The sequence below is a fragment of the Aedes aegypti genome, chromosome 2 (assembly GCF_002204515.2).
Source record: "Aedes aegypti strain LVP_AGWG chromosome 2, AaegL5.0 Primary Assembly, whole genome shotgun sequence".
Lineage (NCBI taxonomy): Eukaryota > Metazoa > Arthropoda > Insecta > Diptera > Culicidae > Aedes > Aedes aegypti.
This window is the reverse complement of record NC_035108.1, coordinates 325,998,440-326,014,527: the sequence shown is the minus strand read 5'-3', so window position 1 is coordinate 326,014,527 and position 16,088 is coordinate 325,998,440. Positions and strand designations below refer to the sequence as shown.

The 16,088-nt window shown below is 36.1% G+C and overlaps 1 protein-coding gene across 12 annotated transcripts in view; it reads left to right on the top strand.

Moving 5' to 3' along the window:
- LOC5568244 (AF4/FMR2 family member 4) overlaps positions 1-16,088 on the top strand; it is a 303,202-nt gene that overhangs the window by 251,127 nt on the left and 35,987 nt on the right. For all 12 annotated transcript variants that reach the window (XM_021845890.1, XM_021845894.1, XM_021845893.1 and 9 more), the window contains one exon: positions 7,658-8,143. In XM_021845890.1, coding sequence (XP_021701582.1) covers positions 7,658-8,143 — 486 coding nt within the window. The remainder of the gene's footprint in view (positions 1-7,657; positions 8,144-16,088) is intronic.

Here is a 16,088-nt window from a genome sequence, read left to right as displayed (position 1 = left end):
ACACCTGACTTACCTGTGTTACCTCAGGGATGTCAAAAATCTTGTTAGCAAATCACACAGGCCTCTCCGCCAAAGGACGAAGCCTGTGTGTCATCTGTAGTAGATTGCATAAAAGTTTTGATATTTTTCTTCATACTTGCAAAAATGGAAGATTCCTCTTAATGCTTCCAAAACTCAACTTATTATGTTCCCACATAAACCTTAAGCTTCAAGTAGACATGTTGTCACGATAACAGAGGTTCCATTAAATTGGTCCTATGAAGTTAAGTATCTGGTGCTCATGCGAGGTAAAAATTTATCTTTCAAAAGCATTTTTGGGGCATTCAAACCATATGCAACAAATATATGAAATGTCTGTATCCACCTATCAACAGAAAATAAAAACTTTGTCTTAAGAACAAGCATTTGATACTCAAATAAATCTTCATGAAGGCCATATTGTATGCAGTACCAATATGGACTAGCTGTTGTAATACCAAGAAGAAAGCTCTGTAGAAGATTCAAAATAAAATTTTGAAAATGAAACTGAAGCTTTCTCCCTACTAGGTATGAGTTAAACAAATGTTGAAAAAAAAAAAAGAATAAAAATAATTTTGGACAAAAATATATTATTGTCACGATAATTGCGTTATATATTGATCAGGTTAAGTTATTTGAAAACGTGTTTTTCTCTTATAAGCAGGTTTAATCAACTTACCTGTGAAAATTCTGAACTGCTACGGCAAATGAAATGTAATATGTTTTTAACAAAATGTTAATAAATGCTTAAGTTTTACCAAATTAGGATGATAGTGTTGCCCAACACCGAACACCTAGATAAAAGAAATGAATTTAATTTTTGAAATGACACTTATAATGGAACTAACAAAAATCACAACAACTAATTGGTCCGTTCATCTTTTCTCTCGCGTGGTATTCTAGGTCGCTACTTTGCAGCTAGCAAAGCCTGCTAGTGGCTTTGATGTGATATTATGATGCACCTCTAGCTATTATATCCTTTCACACGAACGATGCGACTGACAGTTTTATTAGATCAATATGAACAAAAAACAGCCACAAACACTTCCTTTTATACTCTGGAAAAGCCAGAAAAACTACCAGAGCCCAGATGCCGGCTATCTTATAGCCGCGTTGGTTGCGCTTGTGCTTCATGTTTTTCTCGTGTGCCAAACTGGTCTATGTTGAAAGCAACCTCCGAGGTGGATCCGATCTCTATATGGGGTGGCTTCCGTGTGCTCTGAAGGAGACCGATGAATTTATGGCAATTAATTCGAGTTGATTTTTGCTAAAATTCACTCCACCTGGTAGAGTCGACAATGTTTGAAGGCAAACTTCAAATCTAGTTTTCGATCAATTAGTGTTTGGAACTTCATTGAACTTTACTGGTTCTAATTTCTATAATAGGGCTTGGTAGGTTCTTCTTCTTCTTGGCATTACGTCCTCACTGGGACAGAGCTTCTCTGCTTAGTGTTCTTGTGAGCACTTCCACAGTGATTAACTGAGAGCTTTCTTTGCCAAAGTTGCCATTTTCGCATTCGTGTATCGTGTGGCTTGTACGATGATACTCTATGCCCAGGGAAGTCAAGGAAATTTCCATTACGAAAAGATCCTGGATCGACCTGGAGTCGAACCCAGATACCTTCAACATGGCTTTGCTTTGTAGCCGCGGACTCTAACCACTCGGCTAAGGAAGGCCCCAGGGCTGGTAGGTCATATTTTCCAGATTTAGTCCCTACTGTAACGCATGATTCTAACTACCCTCTATTTTCAATAGAAGGTCATTAAAGCCTCTTTTTAAGTAAACCTGTCTCTAAACTCATTTTTTGTAATTCTTAAATGACATTTGGTAGAAAAAATAAACTCAAAGAAGTTTTTCTAAAATTTCAATCAAATCAATTTTTGACACCTTCTTAACTGATCAACAGTTTTTGTGAATTTTACATTCAATGTAACGCTTCAATGTTTTGCGTAATAAATAAATAAAGTCCATAACGGTGCAATTTCTCAGCGAGATATTTTATTTGTAGGATCTGTCGATTGCAATAAAATTGTAGCGATTCCATCGACCAATTGTCAAATAGTTTTCCATGGATTCTAATGAAGTTTTGACAAATTCCTTCCGGGTTGGCTACAAGAAAATTTTCAGAATTTTTCTGCAGCCATTTCTACTTAATGATAGAAGATATTCATAGAATAATTTTCAATTAAATGTTTCGAAAAAAAACTACTGCTCAGCACTCCATTAAAATCTTTCAAAAATTTCTCAAGATGTTTCACGAGTAAATTCTCAAAGAATTGTTCAAAAAGTTTATTTTGGCTTGCTATCAGGAAATGCTATTGAAATTGTTCCAGTAATTTCTCCATTTATTTCATACAAATTTTTACAGGTATTCCTCCCGATGTTTTACAGAAATTCTTCCAAATAATTCGGTTGAATATTGTCCAAAATAGCGTGTAATAGTTTTTCCAACAATTTGTCTAGATAATGCTTTCTCAGGGGCCCGGTAGTTTGTCGGAGTTCCTTCACCGAACCCATGAAGAGAGTCTCCATCCCATACGACGTACACATCAGCAAACAGCTCCGCCCAAAGCTAAGGAATTTCGGATTCGATCGTGTTTACAAAATCAGCTACTCCCACTGCAGCAAGGTCTACGTTGGTCAAACAAAGCGATCTCTCGAGGTTAGATTCAAGGAACACTTAGCGGAAATAGGAAAAGCTCAGAAGACGATCGACAAGGGGATGACATACGATTTCAAATCTAAGGTGGCAGAACATATCTTTTCAGAAGGACATACAATTACGACGGCCGATATCAAAATTTTGAGAAACGTTTCTTCTACTTGGAAACTGGATGTGGCGGAGAGTCTGGAAATTTGCAAACAGGTACCTACGACGCTACTGAACAGAGACAACGGCAACGGCAATACATGGCTATTCAACTTGGTACCTACTGATCGTTCTCGTGATGTACCTTTCAGCATTTAAAGTTTCAACAAAAGAGGGAGGGAATGTAAAGCTCATAAATTTTAAGTTTTAAAAATGGGTAGGGAAATACGTTTATACCTAGTGTTAATATATAATGTGTGCATATGATGGTTTTCTTCAAGTCGAGTCTAGTACACGACACTGAAGACGGCCTTACAGTTGAGGTCAAAATACGCGTATCTGTCAAAGGATACTAGTGGAATTAAATGGTATAGTACTAAATTCGGGTTTTTCAACTACTTATAGGTATTCTACTAAACAGCTCGAAGATTTATTATCATCAAGATTTGCAAAATTTAAAGTTGATTTAAAAATGCCATTTTTAATTTAATGAAATTTTGTCTCAAAAAGGTAATTTTGTTTACTACCAATCGGCCATGCATCGTGATAGCACTTTTAGGTCAAAAAAAAGTAGTTTTAAATGAAATTTTTGAAGCGTGTCATTTTTAAAGAACACTAAACAAGTGAAAGTCACAAACATTTCAGAACTCAGCTTAATAAGCGAGTCAATATTAGGATGTCTTAACCGAATATCTTGTATAACATCCTTGCAAAATCGATAGAAGTATCACTGGATGGATTCCTGGACTTTTGATTTTCTTGAAAAGTTTGTGGAAGAATCTTTGGATGATTTTCCTGAAGACATTTCTGATGGTCTTTTTGACTAGTTTCAATGAACCGTCGATGATATCTTCGTAGTAAAGTCTGAAGGAAACTTTGGGCAAACGCCTGAATCAGCTACTTACAGTTTACATACAGTAAATCGAGCAATAATACTTGTCGTAATGTCGAAGCATCGCAGCAAGCCGTGTGCGCGGGCAGCTGCGTTTCGGTTTTTCTGTTGGTTTGGTTTTACGAGGATTCAAAATTCTTTGACGCCTTTGTGGCGTTATGCGTGATAGATTTATTCTTGGTGTTTGATCCGGTACTACGCCTCCCGGAAAGCTGTTTATTTTTTCGTTTGTGAAAATGTGTTTCAGAAAAAAAAATGGTGACGCATATCTGTTTTAGGCGCTGCTTAGTGCACATATTTTTTGTCGTAAAGGATGGTTTATGGATCCGTGCTGTTAATTGTGAAGGATGTGCATTTTATTTTCCAAGAAAAACGATTGGATCTCCTGAACGGATTTGGTGAGTTTGTTCCAATTAAACTGCTTATTTTCAATGTAATCTAGGTTATTTGTGTATCATATGGTAGGCTCCATTTATCTTCTCGTTCCAAAGAGTAAGTAATGGCGTTTAAACCAAAGCTGATTAGCTAGGACAGGACACAAGGTGGAAATATCTGTACACACTTAATTATACATACACTGATTTTAAATCCGGTCGCATCACTCGCTTATAGTGAATCCTAGACTATTACCCTTCCCATAATCCAAGTCCTTGACATCTATGAGGGCGTCGGTTAGTCGCTGGCTTCTCTTCAAGTAGATGTCATACTTCTCATCATTATCCTTTCCTTTCCTCGTAACGGATAATATGGGTGTGGCCGGCAATGGCAATTGTCATGTCTTTTCATCTCTGACTTTCGAATGGTCAGCTATTCCTTCCCAAATAATTTTCCATAAGCAGTAGGAATAAGAGGTGTAAAGTAAAAAACATGACAGTTTTCAATATGCAATCTACGAAATACTCTGTTACCACGCAACGCAACGTAATGATACTTTTGGTAATGTAATGAGCAAGCATTGCAGAATTCGTTCTCAATTGATTTCGAAGCGCGATCAAAGCAAGCGAAGAAAAACATCGCATCTGTCTGATCGGCAATCTTTCGCTAGTTGCAACAAGCTTGATAAATAGCAGCAGCGAAGGAGAGCCCCAAAGAGAGAGATGATAGAAACCATTTTTTTTTCGCTTTTTTCCATTGAAGATAGGTGTTTTACTTGACTGGAATGATAAACAATCCCTGAACATCTATAGCGATAGTGCCTTCAGGTTTAGGGCTTATTTAGATGGGCTTCATCATGCACTCTTATCCCCCTTATATTCAGAACTGTAGCAGACGATAAACAGACTCTTATGATTGATACAGAGAGCGATAAGTGAGAGATACTCTCAATATTCTCAGAGTTCAACCCCTGGTCATGAGTAATATACGGGTAGGTCTCCTATAAAACGCTGCCACTCACTTTTCGCCCACCGCAATTTCTTAGCTATCGCCTATTCGATTCAGATGAAATTCTGTAGATGATGGGTTCATGGTATGCCTCATCAATTAACAAAAAATCACCTACTGAAAAAATCCTACTGAAAACCATCGAGAAATCTCGGTGGGAGGAACTTTGCAAAGTCGCGTTTTTTGGTCACCCTATTTCGGAAATGGTCACCCTAATAAAAAAAAAATCCAAAAACACGTGTATCCTTGTTTCGGATAAGGAACAAAGTAGCAAATTTTCACGGAATTCGGTGATCCACTAGATCGGTTGTTCATGGAATGGCTGAATATGTAGATTGGTCAATATCCACATAGAACGTATTTTCACTTATAGTTAGTTGATTTGATCATTTTAGTCACTAAAGTTACTATTATTTTGCTGTCTGACAGCTACCAGCCCTGTAAAGGTATCTTTTAAGTAATATCTAAAGGAAAGTAGATGTCTAAAATCATGTTGATGAAACTTCTGGACAAATCGAACATAACTAATTGAAATAAATAACTAAAATCACTCAAAGAAATTATTAGGATTGGCTTTTGAGAATTGTATATTTGGATTCTCTGAGGAATCTTCAGGTAAATTATCAAAAAAATAGTATTTTCCACTTAAGTCTATCACAGATCAAACTTTTATCGGGCATGTAATTTCTTAAGCTCTTGCATTTTAGGCACTCAGTCGCTACCAACCCTGCGACAAGCAAGATGTCCAATGTACTGTTCGCAACTAGTGAATCGATTTAGGAGACACATATGGTTCGCTTTAACATGCTTTTGGCCCATTCTGCGCCATCGTATTCCGATGAAAGTGAAAGTCACAATCATCTCAGAATTCAATGAAGCTGAATAAACGAGTCAATACTAAATCGGAATTGATTTCGGAATTTTCAAAAGCAGTTTTATCTTTCAAAATGAGGTCTCCAAAGTTCATTTTTTAAAGATACTCAGTCGCAATCAGCCCTGGGGTAAACCCCTCGTCACCCCAGTTTCGTTCGTCGGTTCGCTCTGCTCTGCCTCTGCATCGTGCCGCTCTCATCCCTATTCAATTTATTACGAGAGAGTACACACATGTAGCGATTATAATTGGCCATATAAAAATGATAATGCAATAAAATATGGCAACGGCAGTAGTTACCTACCGGCATAAGAGCAGCAACAACACATCGCACTAAGAGGTATTTGGGTAAGTTAGCTGGCTAAAAGTATTTCGAGACAGTTTTGGCACCCATTTATGTTCATAGACAACAGTGGTCGTTCATAAATTCCGTCACACCAACTATAGACAATTGTTGCTATGGATATTTTCAAAATTCGGGATCTTATGTATTTTCTTGGTTTGTAGTTGGCAAATAAAAATTGAAGTCTTCATTTTGATATCGGTGGCACTCCGATTTGTCATTTTAAAACAAAAATGGTAATGCTATTTCCGTTTGTTTAGTATTAGCGATTCTTATGAGATATTTGAGGGTATTGAAATTATATTTTTCATATTTTATTCTAATCGCAATCCATAAAAAAATAATATTTTACCAGTCTTCGTTTCGAGAAGGTAAAAATTTCTAACTTTTTAGAAAAACAACGCAAATTAGATCAGTCGACTAAAAATATGATAAACTAACAATAATATGTAAGATTTCCGAAAATTCGACTAAAGTGATTACAAAATTTAAATGAAACATCATAACTCTGAAATGGCTCTAGCGAATTGGTCATTTTATTGATTTGCAATCAATTAAAAGTGAACAAATAATCATGGAAAGAGATATTTTTTCTTGGTATTCACATCTCATAAAACTACATATACAAAAAAGTAATCAAGAGGTTCTTTAATTCAATTCAAAAACGATATATTGATGTTGGTTAGCAAGTTTTTCACTTTTGGAAGTTACACAAATTTGCAGAACACACCAACTACAAAAGCTTACAGTTTCATAAATAAAACAAAAAATCTCTCGATTACTTACATTTGTCTTTGAACATCTGAAACTTTTTGGAAAAAGTTGGAATCTAATGAATGCACTACAGATAAAAAATCAGATTATTATTTTTCAAATTCTATTTTTTAAAACCCTGGTTTTGAGGTGAGGCAGTGTTTACATAGATTTGAGTACAGAAAAACTGAGTATAAGTCATTATTCCAGAACTGTTTAGGTGTCATCATTTCAAAATCTGAGCGAATTTAAAAAAATAGCTTTTGGCCAGCTACATTCGCAAAACAGTCCTTAGTGCATTGGTGGCGGATGATTGAAAATTTAATTGATCTTGAAAACCCGAGTAATTCCCACACACTATGGGCTACCGCTGCTGCTGATGTGTTAGATGTGAAGGTATCCGTATAAGAGCGTGTCTGTGTTTGTTCACTTGTGTATTGACTTTCAGCAGAAAGCGTGCTTACCCAGCTGTGAAACCAGATGACTTACTCAGATTATTGCGGCGATAAACTTGCAACTTGTATCTTATTTTCTTTTTGCAATACTAATCTCTGGTTTCTCTCTTTCTCCTCGCCCCCCAACAACAGCTCAGTCCATCCGACATGGACATGCAGATCCAATCGAAGCTCGGAAACTTCGAGTACGCCCGGAAGCACATTCTGGACAACGTGGTCGGAATCGCGGCCAGTCCGGCCACCCCGCGGTCCAACGCTCCTCCGATGCCGATGCCAAATAGCCTCACCAACAGTATCAGCCTTCTGGCCGGTGGAAGTAACGTGAGCTTTCCGGCGCCGTCGACCGTGTCGATGACCTCGCAACAACAACAACAGCAACAGTACTATCGAACGCTTCCGCCAAAAACCAATAGCAATAGCAGTAGTAGTAATAGTAGCAACAGTGCCGCCGTTGGTGCCAGTGTAAATAGTACCGGGGGTAGCAACAGCAGTAGCAATGCAAACTTTGTGAAACCCACGGATAATCGGCCGATCTACAATGGGCGCTCGTCGTCCGGGCGACACTACGGTTCGTCGTCGGCCATCGGGGCCGGTCCGGGAGCCTTCTCCAAGCATGAGGTGAGTTCCGTCGTTTGCTTGAGTCTGCATGGGTCTAGTGAGATATGGTCGAAAGGCATTTGACCGAATGGACAAATGGTAGAAGGGATATAAAGGTAGTCTAGACAAGTCTTATCGAGTTAATTGAAATGTACAATCAATGATAAGTTGGGTTAAAATGTGTAATCGATCTCTTCCTAGTTTATATACTCGCATGTTCAAAATTGCGGTATACGTCCAAAACTATGGTATACAATGTTTGCCCAGAGGTGTAGAATAAGTATATAACCCATCTGACGTTTAAAGTTTTGATGGGAATTTTCCTTTGATAATGATTATGAGTCGGAAAGTCAGAAAGATAATCAAACACTGCAACTTTTGATAGCAGGTTTACTATCTGTATGTATAAATTTGTACAATATTATTTTTATGTTTCATCTAACTTTTACATGACTATGAATTGTAACTCAACATTCTCTTGAATCCTATAAGGTACCTACTTCTGAGCACGGGGCTGTTTGCTCAAATCATTCGAGAGCTCAGCCTATTTGCACACCCATCGAGCATATTCCTCAATCGCACACTCCGTAGAAAGTTCTATTTCCAGTCCAACATATTCCCGCACCGGAATCGAAAGCAAGCGGATAATCCAATTCCATCATCGCATCCAATTGCGGTTTGGGCTGCTGTTGCTGCTGATAGAGATAAAATTAGACGACGGAACCAACCGTGCCTTATCATACCTTTTCACGTCTTTGTTGGTGAGCTGCAAATAGCACGAAAACCACACATCATCCGCCAACCTATTTGAGTAGCTCTGACAGTTTCCTTTTTCGGTCGTTGTTACACCTTCTTAACTGTAGATTCTAGATATGCTGGTCCGTCACTGGTTTTGCTTCTAGCAGTTTTGTGCAAAAAAAACGTCTAACGATTTATTTAAGAACAGATTTAGGATCAAAAAAGTTCATTGTATTACCAAAGCAAAAGAAAATTGCTCTAGAATACTAAACTAAGGTATTCCATACCAGATAATTTCCAATCCTTTCCACCTGGATGAGGTTTTAAAGAGCCAAATAATATCTCATGTATATTCTAAGAGTACCAAATCAAGAATTACGATCAGGGATTGCAATACCTTCTTCTTCTTCTTTTTGGCGTTACGTCCCCACTGGGACAAAGCCTGCTTCTCAGCTTAGTGTTCTTATGAGCACTTCCACAGTTATAACTGAGAGCTTACTATGCCAATGACCATTTTTGTATGCGTATATCGTGTGGCAGGTACGAAGATGCTCTATGCCCTGGGAAGTCGAGAAAATTTCCAACCTGGAAAGATCCTCGGCTTGTGGGATTCGAACCCACGACCTTCAGCTTGGTCTTGCTGAATAGCTGCGCGTTTACCGCTACGGCTATCTGGGCCCCTAGATACCTAGATAATACAGATGAATTTTTCTATAGTTATGTGAAATTTTACAGTCAAGCAGTGCTTTCCAATACCTCACTGAGATATTTTTGAAAATGTTTAAACAATTTTTTTAATAACATAATAATATCAAATTTAGTTGTGGACAAGGACAATAGCTGGACTGCTAAACAATAGCTAATTATGGTGTCAAAATATGGTATCTATAGACCAGTGGTTCCCAACCTTTTTGAAACTGCGACCCCTTAAGATTTTTATAACATTCCACGGACCCCGGAAAATAATTGTTCTTGAAAATAATATCCTTAATAACGAAGAATTATCCTGAACTATGATTTTACCCCATTACCTCGAATGTCATTAACCCTAATGCCGTTGCCCCGAATTTCATATCCCCGAACGACCTGAAAGCCCGAATTACTTTACCCCGAATTTCAGTATCACTCAGAAACACGGGTACCGTAAAACGGGGTGAATAGAAAAAGTGGGGCGAATAGAAACAAAGTGACCTACAGGTAGAAATAGGTCTATTATGTAAAGATAAACTTAAAAAACCTACTGAAATATATTTTTTCTATTAAATCAATAGTAACAGAGTATCGACAGACTATTTTCAAATCATAAATTTTGCTACATTTTGCTTAAACAAAATAAGAAGAAAATAGTGAAATCTCAACAATTTTTGATAGCTTGAAACTTCCGCCATTTTTTACAATTTGCAACATGATCAAAAATTGAAATTGTTTTTAATAATTTCAATTTTTTTCTTCACTAGGTGTTTTTTTTTTATGATATTTCTATTTAAATGAAAAAAGTATTGATATTTACTGAACAGTGTTTCTATTCGCCCCATTGCGGGGTGAATAGAAACATACCACATTTTCAAAAATATTTGTAGGAAATAATTTTTTTTTTAACGGCAATTGGGGTCTCAACTAAGGAAGACGGGACCCATATTTGAGAGTAATAAAAATGTTTTTTATCTACACGGTTTAAGTTGTACACATTCAAACATGTCGGAGAATGTTTCTATTCGCCCCATTTTACGGTAGTCACAGAATGACTAAATTTTAGTAATTTATGACTATTTTCTATCTGCCTCTCTTTCATTCTGCAGGGAATTTTATTCCTATTTGTCAATTCGCCTGGGTTGAAGCATCGCTAAGCTTCAACCCAGGCGAAATGACATTTAGTGTAGAAATTCCCAACAGAATAAAAGAGAGGCAGATAGAAAATAGTCATTAATGCATAAACTTTAGTAATTCTGTGACTATTTTTATTTCTGAGTAATCATGGGGAATGTGATCAATGTATTGCAATGTTATCATGTCAAGATAATTGTAAATTCGAGGAAAGAGAATTCGGGGTAATGGGATAGAATCATCTCCAGACATCTATTGAAGTTGCCCAAAGAAATCCATCAAACAGGATGTCTACTACCTGGAAAAACCTGGAAAACTTGCAATTGCCAGGGAATTTGGTTAAACATGGATAAAACCTGGAATTCTCAGGGAATTTCGCTAACAATCAGGGATTTTTTTTGAGGCGGTAACTCATGGTAGAATATGTTTATAACAAAGGATTTTCACGTCGAAACCAACGAAAAATTTGGGCTGCGCCGCTATCGAAACGCTTCTTGAGCTGTTCGGTTTCCCAAGACATGATTTTATTTTAGGAATAATATTTGATCAGTAATGGATTCGCCAACCCTTCATGCAAGATTTTCAAAATTATTCGATATTTGAAAAACTGGAAAACTGATTTTGGGAAAGTAATCTGTAATATAAACAATTTTCAATTTAATACATCGAAACAATCAATTTATCAATTTTAGCGCTGGTAGCAGCTCTTTTTTTAAAGATTAGGTCTTTATTTTAATGCAAGTCTCTGAAAATGGGTCTCTGAAGTCTTTATTTTTTAACCAAAATGGTCTCTAAAGTTTTATTCTTTTCCCATATCTTGCTTGCAATGAATTCTGATGTAAAATTATGTAGGCTCTAGAGCAACCTTTAGAGACTGTTACGAGATTTTGCAACTAAAAGGCAAAAAAATCATCTCAGATTTCTCGTTGAAAAGTTTCAGGAATTAACCTAGTGGTTTCTCCAAAAATTTCATCTTGAATTCTTCTAGGTAATTCTACAAGGATCTCCTCTATCAGTTCTCTCAGATATTCTTCCATCGATATATTGAAAAAATTCTCCAAAATTGGCTCCAGAAAATTGTCATGCACTGTATCGTTATTTGTTCAGCAATTACTTTGAATTTTTTCACAAACACTGTCTTAGGATCTCCTCTAGATATTTTTCCATTATTCTTTCAACCGAATTTTCCAGTTGCTATTCTAGGAGATGGCTTTGCGCTGAATCTGTGCTGTAGATAGTTGCTAGTTATGCTTTCCTGCTCGGGTACTGAACTCCTTTTCTACTTCATAGCACTACAGGGCTGGTAGCAGGCCCTTTTTAGAGGCTTGGTCTCTATTTCAATGCGAGCCTCTAAAGTATCTCTTTTTTATTAACCAAAATGATGTTTAAAGTTACATTTTCCCTATCCTTGAAATCTGATTCGAAATACCTAACAATTTCAGTGGGGTAAACTATGAATGTTTTTTCAAAATTTTATTCCAGGATTTCAGTGCTCTTTTTCACCAATTCCAATTGAGCGTTCCAAACGCAAATGGGTGTAAGTGACCTTTTTGCGAGTTTGAATTAAATAACTGTAAAATTCTACTGTTTTAAATTTTTAGTAGGTGTTTTTAGTTGATTTTTCCATCTAACTGAAGAAAAAAACAATAAATCGTAGAAGTTTGGCTTGTTTGTTTGTGGCTCATATACAATTTGTATAGAAAGAAAAAATGCTGAAAATCTTCAAAGTGATAGATATGATATGGTGATTTTTTCAGTTATTTCTCCAACCATTTCTTCATTAATTCAGCTACTGTTTATCTCAGAAACTGCTCGAAACTTTTCCAAGCAATTCATCTTGAAATACCTCCAAGACTTCCTCAGAAGTTAGGAAGTTTTTCAGAGATCGTCACAAGAGTTCATTGTGAATTTTTAACAGAAGTTTCATCAGAGATTTCTAGAGGATTTGTTTAACAATACTTTCCTGAATTTCCAGGGATTTCTTCTATAACTTCTTTAAACGTGTTCTTGACAGTTTTTTGGCGACATTCCTACAACATAATCATCTTCGAGAACTCCCTAGGAAAATTTCTCAAATAATTTCTGCTGGACTCAAGAAATCATTGGAGGAATCCGTTGAGTAATTTCTAAAGGCAGGGTGTCTACTGCCTGGAAAAACCTGGAATTGTTAGGGAATTTCGATGACAATCAGGAAAAATTTCGGAAATAATTCATGGTAGAATATGTTCGTGACAAAGGATTTTCGCGTCAAAAACGCTCCTTGATCTGTTCAGTGAGGATATTTTCGGGTATGAAGATTTATTGACTTCCCAAAACATGAAAGTAATCTGTAATTCAAACAACTTTAAATGTAACATGTCGAAACAATCAATTTATCAATGTTCGGGCTGATAGTAGGCTTTTTTTTGGAGACTTGGTCTTTATTTTAATGCAAGTCTCTAAAAAGTCCCTAATTTTGATGAACGGTCTCTAAAATATATTTATTTCTTATTTTGCTTGCAGTGAACTCTGATTCAAAATTGTGTAGGCGCCAGAGAAACCTTTAGAGACTGTAATGATTTATTCAACTAATTCCTCAATAATTCCATCTCAGATTTCTCGAGAAAAACCTTCAGGAATTACCCTTGTGGTTTCTCCAGAGATTTCATCTGGAATACTTTCAGGGACTCCTACATTGATCTCTCCAAACAATCTTTTAGAAACTACTTTACCGATACTCTCAGATATTTCTCATGTGATTTTTCAAAGAATATATTGAAAAATTTCCAGGAAATTCTCGAGTACTTCAACGTTACTATCTTCAGTAATTTGCTCAGGAATACATTTAAAAAGGACTTCCTCCAAATATGTTTCCACTAATCCTTCAACCGAATTTTTGTGTGCTTACGCTAGGAGATATTTCAGAGGTTTTTGGAAAAATCCTAATGCAAACCTTAATTCTCTTATACAGCCATTCCATGAAAACCGATCTAGTGGGTAATAGAATTCCGTGAAAATTTGCTATTTTCTTCCATATCCGAAATAAGGATACACGTGTTTTTGGATTTTTTATTTAGTAGGGTGACTATTTCCAAAATAGGGTGACCAGAAAAATCGCGATTTTGCAAAAAATTTATTTCTAAAAAAATCATAACTTTTGAACCGCTTGACCGATTTTCAATTTTCTTGGACAGCATGAAAGCTAAAGATCTTGAATTTTCAAAAAATATATAAAATCTTACAAAAAATGTTTTTTTACATAAAAAAATCAATAATTTCCGTTTTTGTTCATGTTTTGAAGGTCTCGGGACCAAAGGGGCTATTGCTGTTCTCATTTTTTCTTGGAAGTTCAGTAAATTTTACGTTTACTGTCAAATTTTTAGCGATGTATGTTTTTTTTTAATTTTTTGAAATATATATTTTTGAAAATAAAAAATCAGTCATTTTTTATCGGCACACACTGTAGGTCTCAGCGGAATAGATCTTTTATTTTAAAACTTCAGTCGTTGCGCTGTGTATTTTGTACAACACTGTTGAAAAACCCTTCGTTCACAACAGAAGTGTGGTGGTTCTGACGGTGGCAAACCGTCAGATTCTAGTCAAATTCTAGTTTTTTGAGAAATGTTTATATATCTTCATGTAAAAAAATCCTATTCCTATTTTGATTGTTTCTGGTTTGCTTATTGCTGTATGGCCTCTTCTGTTTAACATTCGTTCTCTTTTTGGCTTCTGCTCGATCTCTTTTTGGTCTCATTTTTTAAGCATTAGGCATATAAAAAACAATCAGCCCCGCACTTTTGAAATTAAAAACCGCCCTTGATGTTCTGGACTTTATGACTCATCGTAATACTTGTAGATAGTCGAACAAGTACTTGTTATGCACGTAACAAGTAGTACAAGTAGAACTTTTATGATACGTAATATCATAAATTTCTCACAAATCTACTCAACCGGACAAGAAATTTGTATAATCCTCGATTTTTATTTAAAACATCGTTTCTTATCACATCACTAAATCCCTTCTCGATCCGCCTTTCCCCCTCAATATTGCGAACGGTAACCAAGGATCTGCAATCGTGCTCATCCGAATTGCTTCTCGACGCTTGGCATAAAAACAAAAAATGAAATCCTTTTTCGTATCTCACTCTTATATACGTTGTCCCTTCCGGTCGATGTCAGAGAAAAAAAGCATCCACCTCCGTTGATGGTCCAGGTCTTGTACTGAGACAAAGGATGCTGCCACTGGGAAGAGGAATTCTGTGCATGGGTCGATGTTTCGATTTTTATTTTTCCTTTCCAATAAATCCCAAAGTTTTATCGAGGACGTTTTCTGTTTTGAACGTGTCCCTGGTGGGTGGCGCCCTTAGAAAGTTGAGAAATTGAGTTGCTAAATGATTGCTGAATACGTCAGCAAGCTAAATTCGTTGTACAGATAAGTTCTACGTTTTCGCAAAATATATAAAAATTCAAAATTTGATCGGGTAGTTTTTCATAGAATTTGACAAACCAAAATGCTTTCCTGAATATAGCTAAGAGCATATCAGTTTTTTTGTATCTGTCCGATGTATAGACCATGCGATGTGACGAAATCGCTTGGCAGACTAGAACAATCAATCATTTGATAAAAATCCTCTCTAATATAACCGAGGGGCTACAGTAGTCTTTTAATTCTGTGCAAAAGCTTTAGAAAAAAAAAACAGAAGACATTCTTTTCAACTCTGTACAATAGTCGGTAAAAGTATCTTTCTTTTCTTTGACGATTCTTCCACTATTTGTCATGTAATAAGATAGGCTAATATCTATGTATTCATGCCAACCATTATCCAAGCTAACCATTTTAATATCTTTTCGGTGTACCGTTTGCATTCTTCCCGTATCTCGTTGACTGAGTAGGGGCGGCACCGGTTAAAAACATAAAGATGAGATTAACCCTCTAATACCCAACCCCGCCTTTAGACGGGGTACACTTTGGAATTTTGTGTATTTTGTCGTAGCTCGGAAATCAAAATGATTTTATTTTTGGTTTATACCTTGACTCATAACACGCATATAAGAAAAGTTTTTTATAACTTTTGAAACTTTTTTGTATTTTTAGAAATTGTTTGAAAAATTGCATTCTTATATAACCTACAAATGCCTGGGCTTCATTTAACGTGTAATATAAAAAATCGTACCTTTTACATTTTTCTACGATTGACCTATCACAAACGAAGAGCCTGGTGGTATTAAAATCATTTCAAACCTGTTTTTCCGTTAGTTACACGGAAAATAAAATACGCTCCGAAAAAAAATTAAAAATTTAATATTTTTAAAAATACCGTAACAATTTAAATTTTTATTATTGCCAAAAATCAACAACTGAAAAGGCTTCAAGAAAAAATGAAAAAAGCTAGGGATGTTCAAAAATAAAAATTATAAAAATCAA